The 17,356-nt window shown below is 57.2% G+C and overlaps 1 protein-coding gene across 1 annotated transcript in view; it reads right to left on the minus strand.

Moving 5' to 3' along the window:
- Positions 1 to 6,049: 6,049 nt before the first annotated feature.
- ZNRF1 (zinc and ring finger 1) overlaps positions 6,050 to 17,356 on the minus strand; it is a gene marked incomplete at its 5' end in the record, with an annotated part of 102,701 nt that continues 91,394 nt past the window's right edge. The window contains 3 exons of the mRNA XM_032778513.2: positions 6,050 to 7,206; positions 8,996 to 9,086; positions 11,458 to 11,563. Coding sequence (XP_032634404.1) covers positions 9,029 to 9,086; positions 11,458 to 11,563 — 164 coding nt within the window. The remainder of the gene's footprint in view (positions 7,207 to 8,995; positions 9,087 to 11,457; positions 11,564 to 17,356) is intronic.

A 17,356-nucleotide genomic window follows, 5' to 3' on the forward strand; every position in this document is an offset into this window, starting at 1 on the left:
GTTTCCCTTGTGTGCGGCTGTTTAACCAGGGGATGGGCAAGGGGGGGGTTGGTGTTGCAGAGGCCCAAGTGTGACCCCACCTGATGACCAGACAGCCCTGCCTAACGTGGACCCCACCGGGTCCAGCCAGCAGGAGAGCAAAGGACTGGAGGGGGCCGAGGGGAGGTGTGTGTCTCACACAAAGACAAAGGATGGAAGAGAGGCCTTTGGGGAGGTGGTAGAGGGGAGGTCGGCTGGAAGGACAAAGAGGGAGCTGGGCCTGGGCCCGCTTGGACTCGGCCGGACCAGTTGGACTGTGTAGTAACTTCCTACTCTGTGTTCCCCACAGAGGGGACGCTGATGGGAGCTCACGGGGTGAGGCTGTGGGCTGGCGGTGGAGGCAAAGGGCTCACCCCAGGGATGGTTGGAGGAGTGGGAGAGCACTGGGGCTGTGCTTGTGTGACACCCCTCAACCCCAGCCCACAGCCCCCTGCTTGGCCCCAACCTTGGGCTAGCTCCCCCTCCCCCATTCTGCCAGCACCTCTCCCCTGAGAGGAAAATGCACCCTGCATAGCAGAGCCGTGGCTCTGGCTAACGGAAATCCAGGCCTCACCCAAAGCCAGGTGTAAAGCTTGCTGTGGGTGCAGTGACCTCCTGCCCTGGGACAGGGGCAAGGGGCTGGGGGAAGGGTATTCCCCTCAATCCTCAGTCAATAAACTCACCTTCTGCAAAGCAGGTCCCCAAACCCAGCGGTGCCCAGGGCCAACCGCCACCCTCCCCGCTGCCCAGTGGGGTGTTGGCAAGGGCTTCAGACGGCACCTGGAGCCCAGCATGGCTTTATGCCCTTCTCTGGTGTCCAGCCTGGCCCAGCGTGGCAGCCGCTGTGCCAGCTTCCCATGGTAGGGGCTGTAGCACCTCAGCCCTGCCCACCCCAGCTCCCTCAGTGCGAAGCTCCAGCCAGGCAAGGGCAGGGAGCAGGGCATGCTGGGCAGGCACAGGGCTGGGGGGGGCACATGCAACATTCTGTTCATGGGGCCTGCTGGGCATGGAAATTGGCCCCTCTCCAGTCTATGGGGGCCCCTGGAGCTTGGCCACCCCAGGGCTCTGCTCAGAGCACAGCCTAGGGCCAAGGCCCTCGTTCAGCCTGCGACTTGTAGCAAATGTGGGAGTTGTTTGTAATACACCTTTAAAGCCCATCCTGCCTGCCCCAGCCTCCAGCCCTGCCCAGCAGAGAGGACACCATCACCCGTGGCAGCTGCACCTGCTGTCTGGGCCAGGCAGAGGCTGCAGGTGCCACATGCTTTCACCCCCACCTGTGCCTGGCCCACTGGGACACTAGCATAGCATGGCCTAGCTGAGCCCCCTACCCTGCTCCCCAAGGCTTGGAGGCCTGCAGAGCAAAGCCATACTGCAAGGTGGGGGGCCCTGCCATGGTTACCCACAGTGGGAAGCTGGAGCTCCCGCTCCTGCACGGCTGGAGCTCCAGCTGTGAGTAGTAGCCTGGCCCAACTCTCTGGCCTCAGCCCTAACCTGGGGAGGAGGGCCCTGGATCACCCCGTGGATTCCTGTCTTTGTAGCCCCTCCCTGCGCCTGCCAGGGAGCCTCTGGGGCCCCAACGCCTCCCCAAGGCCAAACGGCCAAGGCTCTTCACCCCCAGGCCGATCCTTCACGTGGTTGGGGGCAAGGAGGCAAAGGCCCCCCAGTGCATGTGGGAAAGGACATGGACTGAGGGAAGGGGGGCTCATAAGTGCTCCCTGCTGTGGTAAACAAAGGTGCATGTGTGGCGCCCGTGAGCTGTGGGTGCGCACACACATGGCTTTGTACATGTGCACATCCTGCATCTGCCCGCCTGCGTAAGTACTTTGCATGAGAGCGCTCCTGTGGGCACCAACTCACTGCAGTGCCCTCACTGCAGCATGCAGTGCCTGGAGCACCCTCTCTGCAGCGGGCACAGCAGCACAGACGCAGGGCCAGCCATAGGGGACCCCAGGGCAAGGCTTGGCTTGCTCCCATCCCATGGGAATTCATATGCAGCCTGGCCTTCCCACAGCCAGGAGGTGTAAACCCTACTGGCACTCAGGCTTGGCTCCAGCTGGCACAGGGCAGCACCACCCAGGGCTACGGCACCAGCATCATGCAGCAGGATCTTCACTCACCTCCACAGCTGGCCTCTGCTCTCAACCAGGCTCCCAGGCTGGAAGCCACACAGGAGAAGGTACCAGGGATGCAGTGCTGGGGCCCAGGCAGAGCAGCGAGTAGCATGGGGACAGCACTCTGCGGCTCAGCCCGCTGCTCCCTCCACAGGGGAGAGTGGCCACCACCACTGCCCCCTGGGGATGTAGGTGCTTGCATCATGGTGCTGGTTGGTGATTGCAGAGCCTTTAATTGCATCCAGCCCCCCCCCCCTTGGGTGACCCCAGCGACCGGCACCCATTCCAGCCCTAAATCAGCACCCCCAGCAGCTGCACTTGCAGCCCCCTGGCTAGGGGTACAGGCAAGCCCAGCCCGCTGGTCCTTGGTGTGCTGAGTACTATTAGGGGCTGGCACATACAAACCCCTAGGAGAGTGGGGGCCTAGGCGACCTGGGCCCTTAGAGTGCAAACGCTGCAGTGCAGGGACCCCTCGTCAGCTTAACTTGCACAGAAGCCCAGGCAGTGGGGCCAAGGCCAGTCTGGGCTGAGCCCCTTGATTCCGAAAGGTGCCTTCTTGAACCAAATGGCCCCGGGGCCAACTCCTCCCCCTCTGGGGCTCACCCTGGCAATCCCCGAGGTTTCTGACTGCCAAGCCAGAGAGCTGAGAACCTCACTGTGTTCGCACTGCCTCAGCTATCAGCAACACGAACAAGCCACCAACTGAACTATTCCTGAGACTCTGGTGATGATGTTAGACCAGCCTGTGGCTCTCGTCCTGGGGACAGGCCCCACGGGGACAGGCTCCAGCTCCCTCCCCCATGGCCAGGCCGGCCCCACGGGGACAGGCTCCAGCTCCCTCCCCCACAGATGGGCTGGCCAAGCTCAGAGCACTACAGCAGTAAATCCCATTCCCAGCACCTCAAGGAGCTCTTACTCCACTCCAGGCGGAGCAGATCGATTACAGAGGGGCCTTTTGTAGCACAGTCACTGTTCAGAGCATGCCTGTTTTCTAGGGCTCCTACGGAGGAAGTGGGCTTCAATCTCTCTGGCAGTCCTGGCTGCTGCCATGGGATGGGAGGTGCCATTACAAAGAGGCACCCCCCATCCCATGATTCCCCTCCTGCCTGCCCGCGAGAGTGGCACCACTGCCCCAACCTGTGCTATGCCGAGCCCTGTGGGCCCAGGGAAAACTGTCTGGAGAACTGTAGCAGTGCTGACAGCCCTGCAGGAGAGTGATGGGTCTCACTGCAGGGCCACCGACAGGATCGGCGCCACAGTTGGGGCAAGGTCTGGCTCTGATTCAGTGTGCAGCTCCCAGCACCACAGTGCCCCACTTGTGCTGGCAGCTTCTAGGTGCTACTGTCATCAAAATAACGAGCCCCCCTTTGCACTGCTGCTTGTGGGAGCAGGCAGACTGCTGGACAAGCTGATTTAGGGTAGAGTAGGGGCACTGTCATCTTCATACCCCCACTCTGATCTGCTCTATAGCCAGGAATCCCCCTGCCATCACTGCACCACTGCTGCCAGGGAAAGAGCCTATGGAACCTTGACTGCAGAAGCAGCCATGGGGCAAGGGGGCTGTTAACATCTCGTTGTGTTAGTGGGGCACAGGTGGCATAAACCAGGAGGGTGCCCACCATGCCACCCACCAGCATGCACCCCTTGGGCAGTAGCTTCTAAGCTAGGCAAATATTGCTTCCAAGAGGCTGGGAGGGAGAGATCAGCAAGGAAAGCTGCCTCGTGGGCACCAGAAAGTGCAGGGGAAAGTGAGAGCTCCCACAAGCCGAGCAGAGCCGGACTGTGCAAAGGGCATTAAAACCAACAGTGACAGGTTCGACAGCCCTATCAGTACAAAAAAAACAAGAAAAGAAGTAGTAGGAGGGCTGAGCACTGAGGAGGGGCTGGAGATTAAAGATAATCTAGGTTCGGCCCAATGCCTACACAAATTTGGCCTCAGTTTTTCCCAGGGTCAAGAGGACTTGGGGGCAGTGGCAGGTGGCTCGTGGGAATGAGGATTGCTAATATACCATAGTTAAGGAGAAACAAAAGTGATCTGGGAAACTACAGGCCCATTAGTTTGACCTCAGTTGTATGGAGGGTCTTAGAACACATTCTGAAAAAGCCATTAAGGACAGAGGTGAACGGGAATCAGGATAATATACAACACGGTTTTACAAAAGGTAGATTCTGCCAGCCCAACCTGAGAAGAGAACTGATTTTTAGACACAAAGGAAATGCAGTAGATCAAATCTACCTGGATTTCCTTAAGGCATTTCATACAGATCTGCACGGGAAATTAGTTAAATTGGAGAAAATAGGGAAAATAGGGATTAACACAAGAATGGAAAAACTGGATAAACAACTGGTTAAAGGGGGACTACTGAAAGGGGAAAGGCTACTGGAGTTCCTCAGGGATTGGCTCTGGGCTCAGTCTTAGTCAATATTTGCATTAGTGACCTTGGCACAAAAAGTGGGACTGTGCTAATAAAATTTGCAGATGACTCAGATTTGGGAGGCATTGCCAATACAGAGGACGACTGGAATTTAATACACAAAGAGCTGGAGGACCTTGAAAACTGGAGTAATAGAAATGGGATGAAATTTAATAGTGCAAAGTCATGCACTTAGGGACTAACACCAAGAAACTGAGGACATATTAGTTGGAAGTGAGAGGAGAAAAGCCTGGGTGTATGGGCTGATGGCTCAGTCATCCTGTGATCAATGCGATGTGCTGGAAAAAGGCTAAGTCAAGTCTAGGATGCATCAGATGAGGTATTTCCAGTAGAGACAGGGAAGTATTACCGCTTTTATACCAGGCAATGGTGAGACCTCATCTGGAATACTGTGTGCAGTTTCTCGGCTCCCATAATTAAGAAAGATGAATTCAAACTGGAAAAGGAGCAGAGAAGGGCTACTAGGATGATCAGTCAAATGGAAACCTACCTTGCGAGAGGAGAGTCAAAGAGCTTGGCTGGTTTAGCCTAACCAAATGAAGGCTGAGGGGAGCTATGATGGCTGTCTACAAATACATCACAGGGATAAATACCAAGGAGGGAGGGGAGTTATTTCAGTTAAGCGCCAATACTGGCACAAGAACAAATGGATAGAAACTGGCCATCAACAAGTTTAAGCTAGAAATTAGACACAGGTTTCTAGCCATCAGAGGAGTGAAGCTCTGGAGCAGCCTCCCAAGGGGAGCAGTGGGGGCAGAAAACCCAACTGAGCTTGATAAGTTTAGGGAGGGGATGGTGTGATGAGATGGGACTCATGCCATTGTAGGCAATCAGGGATTGCTAGCAGCAAATATCCTCAATGGCTGCAAACAGGACACGAGAGGGGGCAGGCTTTGACTTACTACAGAGAATTCTTTCCCAGGTGTCTGGCTGGTTGGTCTCGCCCACATACTCAGGGTCTAACTGATTACTGTATTTGGGGCTGGGAAGGAATTTTCCCCCGGGGCAGATTGGCCAAGACCCATGGGTCATGGGTCACTTGCTGGGTTGAACTGGAGTAAACTGTGGATTCCCTGTAACTCGACCTCTTTAAACCATCATGTGAGGACTCCAGGGACTCAGCCAGAGGCTAGGGGTCGATCACAGGACATGAGGTTCTGTGGCCTGCAGGTCAGACTAGAGGATTGCGATGGCATGTTCTGGCTTTTGGCTGTGTGTCTCTCTGAGCAGTAGCGGATCTAGTGCCCTTAGCCACCCCCCCCCGCCCCACCAGCACTGTCCAATCCAGTCCAATGCCCTGAACGAGGATGCCCTGGTGCTGGGGCCCTGTCAGCATCCGGTTCCCATGCCAGGCTGCTTCGCCAATACCACTGAAATAAAGCAGCAAGGAGGTTATTGAACAGTATTTTAATACCATATCAAAACACCTAGACTAATGAAGAAAGCTCCCCTCCCCCGCAAGCTCTGAACAACTTTTTTTTTTAGTTTTAATTTTTTTTTTTTTTTTTTAATATATAAATACAGAAACTTTTCCGGCAGGGCCAAAGCCCACCGCTGGGGAACTTTGCCATGGCTAAAATGCTCCTCCCATGTGCTGCTCTCCTCAACAGCTGGTGGTGGTGGGTGTGTAGGTGTGATTGCTTTAATAAAATCCGACCTCTTTCCTTTTTCTGTCTGGAACCAAAAAAATCCACATGGGTCTAATAAAAAGGATCCGGCATCTCTGCAGGATGCTTGTGACTTAGAACCTTTAACTATAATGAAACCTTCCCCCTCCCCCTTATACACACACACACAAAAGGAGGAGAAAGTTCAGTGGAGACTCATCAAAAGAAATAAGGAATCCTTTTTTGGCCACTATCATGAAGGTGAGTGGGAGGAGGCCAGTGAGGGGATGAAAGCTTTTTGGGTAGCATCTGGCTATTTCAGTCACTGAGCGGTAATAGCCCAGTTCAAGAGCGGTCAGTCCGTAAACATTACCTTTCAAACACACCAGTCGACACTGAACTGTTTTGTTTTTTTGTAAACACTTTAAAGACAGACCTACAATGCCTTCTGCAGGTGAACAGAAGCTGCCCCCCTTGCTGGGGACCGTTCGTCTCCTGTCATGTTCGGCTGATTACAGTTTGGTGTCCTCAAAGGGAAAAAAAAATCCGTAGTCAGTGCAAAAGTGAGCAGGGCTCGCGGTGCCAGGCCCGGCCCAGCGCGGAGGCGCTCGCTAGGGATACAAGAATTCACCTGGGTTTCAATAGGAATAAATAACGCGGGCTCCAGTCGGCCCATGACAGCTCCGTCCCGGGTCAGCTTTCCTTTCACGGCTGGAAGAAAAGGCCCTTAAGCCAAACAGCATGACGGAATTTCATCAGGGTCGCAATTCACTGGTCCTACTTCCTCTCCTTTGCTTAGCAGGTTCTTCTCCCCCCATGTCAGTGGCGGTGGAGGTGAAAGTATGGAGAGAAGACAGCTCTGCTTGCAGGGACAGGCTCGCCTGTATTGATTTGTCATTTAAATTAAAAAAAAAAATTGGCAGCATCCAAGTGGATTCAAGTTTCTGGTTTTTGAGGAGTTGAAGAGCCAGCCCGAAACTCTGGCTGGGGTGGGTGGGAAGGGGACAGGATGAATGGCAGGTACAGCAAGGTGCCCTGTAGAAAGAGAGACAACCCAATGTCACCACACCTGTCTCACCTGGCCAGGCCAGTTCCGTGGGGGAATGCACTGACAGCATCCCATGGCTGCCTGCCCACAGTGCATGCAGACGGGCCTTCAGACAGACCCGCCACCCCTAGTGCATTGCAACATCCACACAGCGCGTGCACATGTTTAGCTTCCACCGCCCCATGCTGCAGAAGGGAGAGGCTCCCACAAGCAGGGAGCTGTGCAGTGACCAGGAAAGGGTTAAACTCGTACTCGCTGAGCCTTCTGATCCCTGGAGGACAAGGAGACATTAAGGGACAACGTCGGACTTAGGCTACGTCTACACGGCCCCGCAGTGCGCATTGCAGCAGCCAGCGGCAGCGTGCCCCGAAGTGTAACTGCCCCGTGTAGACCCTGCTCAAGTGAACTAAAGGGCACCCAACTGGTGCTAAACTAGCCCCATTTCAAACAGGACTAGTGAACGTGATCTTGGTGCCGTTAAGTTCACCCTAGTGCAGTCACCACAGAGCATTTACAGCGCAACACTTCAGCATGTGCTGCAATTTGCCCCCGTAGTCTCTGCTGCTGGGCTGTGTGGACAAGCCCTGAAACACAAGGTGGGATTCTCCAATCTGCCTAGGGAAACCGAGTCCCGATTTCTTAGCTGGCTTGGATCAGCTCAGCCAGGAGGGACATTCTCTCACTTGCATTAGTCAGAGCTTTGGAACCTCCCGCTGAACGTGTCCAGCCTCATTTGCCCTTCTCCCAGTCCGGCCAGAGTGAAGCCAGGTGGACTCTGCCCTGCCTGCTGGCAGCGCTGCTTGGATCCCAAGTGACACAGGAGATGGTTCAAGTGCTAGCCCAGGTACAGGGGCAAAGAGCTCCAGCTGTCCTCACTCAACCATTCCCTAGCAAAGTGGCTCACTGGACAAGCCAAAGCAACAACTTCCTCCCTGCCAGCTCTCTTCCCTCTTGGAAAGCAGGCTCCGCAGGCCACATGCTGCGGCCTGGGACCCCAGCGCATGCACCAGGAGTGGGCTTTGCACAGGTGCAGCTGATTAAAACCTAGAGCTCAATTCTGGTGCTGATGCACAGAAAGGAACAGTCCCCATTCCCTCCCACAGAGCCAGCAGACCTGTGTCTCTTAGCCACAGGAGTCAGCAGCTCTGACAGATGCCCCCGGGGAGATAAAGAAGAGGCAGTGATTTTTAGTGTCATTTTGAGCAGCAGAACTGCACTTAAAATGACAACACTTTGCTTCTGAATGTTGATAAAAACAAATGACCCCAATTTGCTTTTCATACTACGTCCGGGTTATTTCAAATCACACCGGCTCAGTGCTCTGACAATGTCGCTACAAAACAAAGCATTTTCTTTACAGCTCAACCGGAAATCAGCCTTCCACCCTGGGGGAGAGATTTAATGCTGCTTTCATCTGGCCCCAGGAAGGGGAGATCCTGAGACAGGTGAATACTTGCTTTGGGGTTGGTTTACTATTCAATTCCAATGACACACACACACTTGGAAGAAAGGTAATTTTAAAAAAATCCTCCACTCCTGCCTCTTCAGTGAAGGTGTATGAGCTTCTACTAACCATCTCCAAGACCTCCTAGAGATTCTCCAACATTCAGACTTGACACCACTAAGGTAAAAGAAACCTATAGGACATACATCACTCCAAAGCCGCCTTTATCCATCACAAAGCTGCACAACAGAGCAGAAATCCAGAGGCTACGAATCCCTTTGGCTCCACACCCAGAGGCAGGGTGGGGTATCCTACGTCAGAAAGAGCCTCACCTTAGAAGGAAGTCAGCAGGCATGCCCCGCAGGTCAATCAGAAGGGTGCTCTGGGCAAGATCTGTTCACTTCAAACCACGAATCTATACAGCTGGGGAGAGAGAGACTACCGTCATTTTGTACCCACGGAGCAGGTAGTGAGCTCGCTCTGCTAGGTGCCTCCTTCAGCTCAAACTGCTTCATACGGCAGCTTCTCTAGAGGAGATGCCCAGAATTTTCACCCCAGCGCTGTCAGCTGAGTGCCAGGAGAGAAAGACTTGCTGAGCAGGTGGGAGAGACACCCTGCATCATTGCGCCCGAGGTAGAAAACTGGGGTAGAGGAGACTCTGCTATAGGTTTGTGATGTGGCCCAGGGGAATGGCTTGCTCTGGCCATACCAGGAGTCCTGGTTCAGCACCCAGGGTGGCCAGTGTTAGGAGAGGAAGAGTGGGGCTGTGGTCAGGGCACTAGCCAGGCACTTGGTAGAGCAGTCAATTCCCTGCTCTTCCACAGACTCCCTGTGTGTCTGGACAAGTCCCCCAGTCACCCTGCATCTCAGTTTCCCTTTCTGCCCAATGGGGGCCTGTCCTGCCCCCCAGGAGGATAGATCCACTGAAGACTGGGAATTGCTCAGATAACCCAGCGATGGGGCTCAGATAGACAGAAGGCTGCCGAAAAGGCCATGTTCCAGAGCCTTTCGCTCACTGCTGGCGGATTCGTTTGCGCTGCTGCTTTGTCTCAGCGTTGTGGGCACAGACGGTGAGCTATGCGTACACCACACAGGCGGCTTGGCCATAGCCATGAAGGCGGGTCCTCGGAGCAGGCTCAGGACAGGTGCCCCCGGGCCTGGCTCACAGCCTCCCCTGCATTAGTGGCCTGTCCTCTTCTACTCTGGGGAAAGGCCAGACACCGATGGACTCTTCCAGCCACACTGCCTGGTGCCGCAATGCCAGCAGAGCTCATGAGCTGAGCAGGGTCAGGGCCTGCCTAGACTGGATGCTTCATGAGAAAACTAAGGGTGCTATCACTTGAGGGGGCCCAGGGCTCGGCCAACAGCCCAGCATGGTGCTAGGGGACGCCGTGCCACTGAAAGGATGTCCGGCTGAGGGGCTGAGTTCATGTGGTCTCATCCCCTGGGGATACCTCTAGCGTTAGCTGGCGAACCAGGAAGTCCTTTGAGAGGCTTTGACTGTACTGCTACAGCCAGGAGCAAACAGGGCACCGCTGGGCACTATGAAGATGTGTTTGGGAACATCTGCTTCGTAGCCAGGAGCTCAGCATTGAGCAACGGGGTATGGGAAGGGAAATCGATTCCCGCTGGGAATGCAATGGACCCCACTCGCCTGTCCTATCCATTTCCCCCAGGTCCCTTCCTCAACAGTGTGGGGCAGCAGCCGCCCCCCGCAGCTAGCGTGGGACTCTGCCCAGCTCCCGGGGGTGCAGCCAGGGCTCCCCAGCACTTTGCAGCCATTGAAGCCTGGCAATGAACACGTGGCGTGGGGATCATCACCAATGGCAGCGAGAGCCACAGTGGCATGGGGAAGGGAAGGACCTGAGGCCACTCAGTTAGTCAGTGGCAGTGCTGGGAACAGAGCTCTGTTTGAGATGAGGTGGAGGGGAAAAGGGGGCTGAAAGCACAAGCCCTGGGCAAGTGGGATGTGGGAGAGTTTGCCCAGGGCTTACCCAATAGCAGACTTTCTGCAGAGGAAGCACTGAGCCAGTGTGAGGAACTGGGAATGTTCTTAATGTTTGCTCTGAATACTGTGTTGGTGCCTCAGTGTCCCCTATAAAGTTCTTAAGTATCTAGGTGGTGGGATAAGGGTGTGTGATTGCTGCAGAGCAAAGGGCCAGTGCACCTAAATGCCTGGCACTCTGTCTCCTAGCAACTGATGGCCTGGGCCCCTCCTCTGCAAAGGTGCCAGCTGAAGGTGTTGGAGACAAAGGGATCAGGTGACCTCCTGGCCCGGGAAAGGGGCTGAGCATAGAAGAGGAGCTGGAGGGGGTTGTTAGGCTGGCGCTGGCTGGGGACAAAAAGAGTGAACTGCAGACCTGGGAGCCTGCTCATTGCCCCCCAGAATGGACCCGGCCGAGGGGTCCAGTTCTCTGTACCTACAAGCTTTGTTTTAGACCCTGTTCCTGTCATCGAATAAACCTCTGTGTTACTGGCTGGCTGAGAGTCATGTCCGACTGCAAAGTGGGGGTGCAGGACCCTGTGGCTTCCCCAGGACCCCGCCTGGGTGGACTCGCTGTGGGAAGTGCACGGAGGGGCAGGGGATGCTGAATGCTCCAAGGAGAGACCCAGGAGGTGAAGACATGTGAGCTTCTTGCCCTGCAGACAGTCTGCTCCAAGGGAGAAGAGGCTCCCCAAAGTCCTGACTGGCTTTGTGGGGAGCTGCTCCAGAGCATCGCCCGGGGACTCCATGACAGCCAGCCCTACCCCTTCCTTCAGCTCCCCAGGAAGCAACACGTGCCCGGCCAGGTACCTTTTGTGATAAATGCACAGGCAGGGCAGCCTGGCTATCGTGTCCCCCTGCAGAAGTTCCTCCAGGCAGATCACGCACTCGCCCGCATCTTTAGTCAGCACATCATCTAAAAGGGGCCGAAAGAGGAGAAATGAGGAGGGATGCAGACAGTGCGCCAGGCAACTGCCATCCCCAGTGAGCAGCTCCTGCAGGCTGTGCACCAGCCCCCCGCGCCACCCTGCAACTCTGCCTGCTCACCCTCCATGCTGATCACTACAGGCATGGGGGGCTCTGGGCGCTAGGGCCCTGCAAAGGCTGCTGTATGGGGTCGGTGGGGGACCAGATGCTGGATGCACACAACTCGCATCGGTCACATCTCCATGCAGCTCTGACCCCAGGATGGATGTGAACAGCCCCCCCGTCCCCCAGTAAACTGACAGGGCCCCCCAAACTGGAGCTGGCCCGATGGCCAGGCTGGCTGCAGGGCCAGGAGCCTCTCTCTTTCCCCACAACCCATCCTATTCCCCTCTGGACTGGCCACGCAGCTGCTGGGCCCCTTGCACAGAACAGGTGGCGATCCACATCCCCACAGAATGCTACATGGCCCTGATCATTGGGTGCACCAGGGGAGTCCTGCACCCCTGGGGGTGCTTGCTGAGTAACTGTCTTTTTACTGCCCTGTGCAGACACAAAGAAAACCTCAAAGCACCCTTGCGAGCTAATGAATCATTGTCCCTGGGTCACCAGAGGGCAAAAGTGAGGCACAGAGTGCCTTGGCCAAGGCCACACAGGACAAAGGTAGATAAACAGACTCCCTAGCTCCCAGCCCATCCTTCCTACCTGCACAGAGCATTAGACACAGCTACCTGCAACACGAAGGCTCCTCAGCCAGCTTTAGCAGCCATGCCAGAGCCGGGCCCATCAGGAAATCTAGGTCACCAGCCGCTCCTTCACCCCCAGCTGCCAGCCTTGCTGCTCAAGGGCCCTTCTATTTGGCAGGCCAGTGGCTGATCCAGGGAATAAGGCTGCACCTGGTCTCTGAAGCAAATCCAGCTGCCAGCAGGGATGCTGCTTGGTGCCTTGCCTTGCGTCACCTGGACACTCGCCAGGCAGGGAAGCAGGTCTATTGCCATTGCAGGGCCCTGGCTAGCTCTGAGCCACACCAGCAAAGGAGAAATGAGCACTCCCTGCCCCCAAAGGGCTGCTTTCTCCAGTGGCTGGGCACCGGGTTCTGAGAGGAGTGTGCTGGGGGGTGAGGAGGCCCCCAGTGTTTGGACAAGAGAGCAAAGCTGTTGGCCCTGAGACTGTGCTGGCAGCACCCAAGGCCTGGCAGGAGGAACACAGGATTTCTGCGCTCTGCCCCCTGGCACAGACCAAAGGTGCCTAGCGATGGCACACCACCTGCTCTGTGCTCAATTCCCCAGACCATCTGGCCAAGAGGCAGGAATCCAACTGCTAGCTAGGCACAGTGCCTGCCCTACAGCTGGGCAAATGCCGGCGAATGAGGCAAAACCACCCCCAGAGAGAGCCCAGACACTGCCTGCTTCAGGCCACTTCCAAACTTGCGCGGCTTTTTCCATGCCCAGAGCACATCAGCTGGGCCCCCGTGCTGGCTCTGCCCATTAGAACTGGGTCTCCGAGTCATTCAGGAGATGAGCGTGGGAATCGCAGACTAGTTGGCAACTCACGCCATGGCTCAGTCCCATGCCAAGGGCCAGTTTTTCCCTTGGGGGAAGCATGGTCTGGACTGAAACGGCAGGAGGCCGGTGCAGCTGTGTGGGGAGCCTCAGCATGGCAAAGGCTGCTCAAGCAGTGCTATCGGCTCCACATGCTCACAAGGGCCAAAACCAGCCTCTGAATTCACGCGCTCCCGTGAGCCAGCGCAGGCATCGCCTATCCTTGTGGGGAGTGGCTGGGGGTGGCGGAGACCATGCAGATGAAGTTAGCAGCATGCTGGCAGCAAGCCGGCTGCCCCCTCTCCTGGGACTGCAGTCTCCTTGCTGTCCCCCTGTCTTGCCTCCCAGAGTGTGGACAGGCAGCCTGCCGAGACCTGACACAGGGAGCCCCTGGGCATGGACTGAGGGCAGCAGCTCTGAGTGCAGGGCACAGACCTGCCGGCCTGGGCTGGGGCTTTGCAGAGACAACCCAGCCGCGGCTTCAGGAAGTCAGAGCCAGTCCTACCCCAGAGCATACCACGCCCCTGCACAGGGGTTTCTGGTGACATGGTGCGGGGGTGGGGGGAAAGCACAGGAGACAATTAGGCTAGGGCCTCTGCGGTCTCAGTGCCAGGGTGAACAGCCCCTCTCGGATCGTGGTGGGGGCCAGTAGCTCCGTGCAGCGCCTGAGGATGGCTTTGGGTGCAGGTATAAACATTTTGCCAGGGTCTGGGCTGCACATCAGCCCTGAGAGCCCTGCCTGCCTGCTGCCGCCTTGGGGAACCATGCACAGCCCTGCATTTCAGCACCGATATCTCTCACCCTCACTCAAAGAGCTGTGTCGGCTCTGTCCCCATTCCGCTCACCATGGGCAGAGCAAATCCCGTCACCCCCAACCCAACGCTGTAGAGGGGGCCCTCTGACAGCACCGTGCCGGCATTAACCCTAGCAGGAGGGATTCCAGGCCACACCTGCCAAGCAGGCACCGCAGGGAAGGATATAATTTACGCATCTATCTGCCAGAGCGTTCATGGTGTCTGGCCGTCAGCTCCCAGCCACTGCAGGGACTGCTGCCAGAACAAGGGCCGCAGAGGCTCCCAATGGCTCCCTTCCCAGCCACCCCAGCAGGAAGCATCCGAAAACACTACCCCCACTTGGGCACAGGGGGGGTGATGTTGGCTGGGCTGGGGAGGGAGCTCAGAGCTTGCGACTTCAGCAGGAGGTGCTGCAGAGACTAGGCCAGACGAACCCCGCCCCGGCGCTCGGAGCAGGAACGCTGCAGGGAAAAGAGGCAGAAGCGCTGGCTGCTAGAACAGGTCTTGGCAAACACAAGCAGAGGACAGGCTTGCTTGGCTGATTCCCAGAGCCCCACGAGGGGTGGGGACTGCTGCGGGGGGGGCGGGGAGGCAGGGTGATGTGCCAGAGCGGGGAGCTGCCCAGCAACAATGAAAGCACTCTCTAATCCATCACCTTGGGAGGAGGGGGACCCAGCTTGTGATGCAGAAACAGTCTCCTCCCCTTGACCTGATTTCCAGCTCCCAGGGACCCAGCCCCGGCTCACAGCGTGCCAGAGACTCCCATGTGATGGGGAAGGTGTGGTGCCAGTACAGTCCTGGCACGGACAGCTAGACCAGATTGCACGGCACAGGTGGGAGGGTGCGGAGGAGGAGGTGGCACCTGACAGCAGCCTCGTGCTCCCCTGGCATTTCACCCCAGTCCTAGCAGGGGGCTAACCAGAGCACAGCCTGCCTAGCTGTGGCCCACTCCATCACGGAGAGGGGGCAAGGCTGCCCCTATTTCCCATGGCACGTTCCTTCCCCCAGAGCTGGGAGGCAGCACCAGCAAGGAGAGTGCAGAGCTGGCACCAAAGCAGTCTCCCTGCAGCCAGCCCCATGCTCGTACCTGCCAGCTGCCCTGAGACACGCCTGGCCGCTGCCTCGGAGATCGCTGGCACTGCTACCCTGCTAAGATCAGGAACAGCTCCCAGTGCCTGCACAGCAACTGCTCTACTCAGAGCACCGGGCCAAGCTTCCCAATCCTGGCTGATGAGCAAGTGCCACCCCCCAGCAGAGAGACTGCCAGCTCCATGCCATTCTGCCTTGCAGGGCTCTGACCTGGGCTGTCAGGTGGGCCCTGCCTGAGGGAGCTGAGCCACCACAGAGCTGAGATGCCCTTGCCAGCGTGGCTCCTGCTGCAGTGCCCATGAACCCTGGGTGAGGTGCCCAAAGCCATACAAATGCCTGAGCCAGGATTAGAACTCAAAGACTCCCTGGTTCTCAGCCCCAGGCACAAGCCTCCTCTCACTTCTGGCCCTCATGTCTAACCCCCCACCCCGCTCCTCTCAAGCACACCCTCGCCCTGGCACCCACTGCACAGCTCCTCTCCTCACACTCTAGGTGCCAGGAGTCCGTCTCTATCCATGGGGGTCACCGCGACAGCAGGGTAGCCCCTGGCATGGGCCCTGCCCATGAATCTCCCCCCCGCCCCCACCAGCTGCCACCATCAGTCCACAGCCACTGCCAAGCCAAGCCAGGCCATTGCTCCCATGGGAGTGACTCCAGAGGAGATCACACTGGCCTCTGTGGGACACAGCACTGTTTGTTCAGTGACTGATGGCTGGCTGGTTCCCCACCCCACACACTGCTCAGCTCCCTCCTGCCCCAGTGACGGCTCACCCCGAACCTCCCACAGCTCCCAGGCCAGCTCGCCATAGCTACCCGGCCTAGTAACTCGCTATTGCCTTCCATGGCTCTGCCAGTATGTCCAGCCTGGACAGCCATGCCAGAACCTGCATTCAACACTTCCCACTTTCACCGCAATATAACCCGCACCAAGCAACCCTCCTGGGTGCTGGCTACAGTTGGGCATGTGCGGAGCTGCGGCTGCCCCCTGGCCGTACCCCAAGTACAGACCACAGGCAAGCAGGCCTCCGTAGCTCACCCAGCTGTGCCAACCCCCCATTTCCCTGGGCAGCTCAGGGATGGGCTGGACAGAGTCCAGGGCAAGGGGACCCTGCTCCTGCTGTACTAGAGCACAGGCGACTGCTGCCAGGGAGGGCAGCGTGGGCTGGCACCACTGCTCCAGGCTCCACCTGGCCTCTGTGCTGAGGACTACAGCTGCACGGTTGTTGAACTAGCAGGGTTCACTGGCCTGAAAATGAAATGGATGCACAGGCTCAATGCCCAGAGCTGGGGCTCCAGGCTGCCTACCTTGGCAATGCCAGCTTAGCAGCGGTGAGCGAAGCAAAAAAAAAAACCTGCGTTTAACTCAAGCTTGTGCGCACCAAGTGCCAGTGCAACCACACTTTGCATCATCTCCTGCCCTTACCGGTTGGGCTACTGCCAGCTGGCAAATCCCTGGCATTCCTGGGATGAGGCAGTTTATGTGAGAGACTCGGGATCCTGGCAAGTCCCCAGTGGGGTTCCTGCACTGGGCTCTGGGGACCTCTGATTTAAAGGGAATAGTTACAAATCCCATTTCCCTGCCTGGCTGCAGAGCCAGGTCCCAGTCAGGCTCTGAACGGTGGGGTAGGGGGCTATGCGAGACCAAAACGACAGGAAGACAGCTCAGTGGGTGTCTTTATGTAAGCGCCACAGAGAGGGAGAGTTGGCCAAGGGTCATTAAAGGTAAGCCCTACTCTCCTGGCCACGTCTAGCAGGTGTGGGTCCTGGGGACAGGGCCTGGAAAGCACCAGGCCCACCTGTGCTGCAGCACGGGTGCAAGCCAACAACCACACTTGGCCTCTAGGACTTTAGGAGCCATGCTCAGTCCAGTCTGGAGGGTCCCTACCCACCCTCTGCTAGGACCCAAAGCAGCACGTTTCAGGTCTCTGTGCAGCAGGCAGACAGTACAGCTAGTTTGCTTGCATGGCAGAGCAGGGGCTGGCTAGAAATGGGTGTGTTCTGGCGCAGATGCTCTGCTGCCAGTCGCCCCCCTCCTGCTCAGCCAGCCGAGTGCACTCACAGCCAGTCCAGTCTGGACAAGGCTCCGCCCAGCCCAAGACCTGGGGGCATCCTGCCAGGCATTGCAGCTTCTGCGAAATTCCTGAATGAGCCTTGGGAAGCGTGGAGTGCAGCTGGGCCCCTCTGTACGCTGGCTGCCCTGTGAGCTTTACACAAGGAGCTGCTTGCTCCAGGTCTGGTTGCAGCTGGGGCCAGTTTCTGCTAGGATTTCACAGCTGTGTGGTGTGCCCAGAGGAAGGTTTCCCATACCCAAGCAGGTTGTCTGGTGGCCACTGTGCCCTGTGGGGGCGGGGATACACAGAC

Source organism: Chelonoidis abingdonii, chromosome 19 (genome assembly GCF_003597395.2).
Source record: "Chelonoidis abingdonii isolate Lonesome George chromosome 19, CheloAbing_2.0, whole genome shotgun sequence".
In the NCBI taxonomy this organism is placed as follows: Eukaryota; Metazoa; Chordata; order Testudines; family Testudinidae; genus Chelonoidis; species Chelonoidis abingdonii.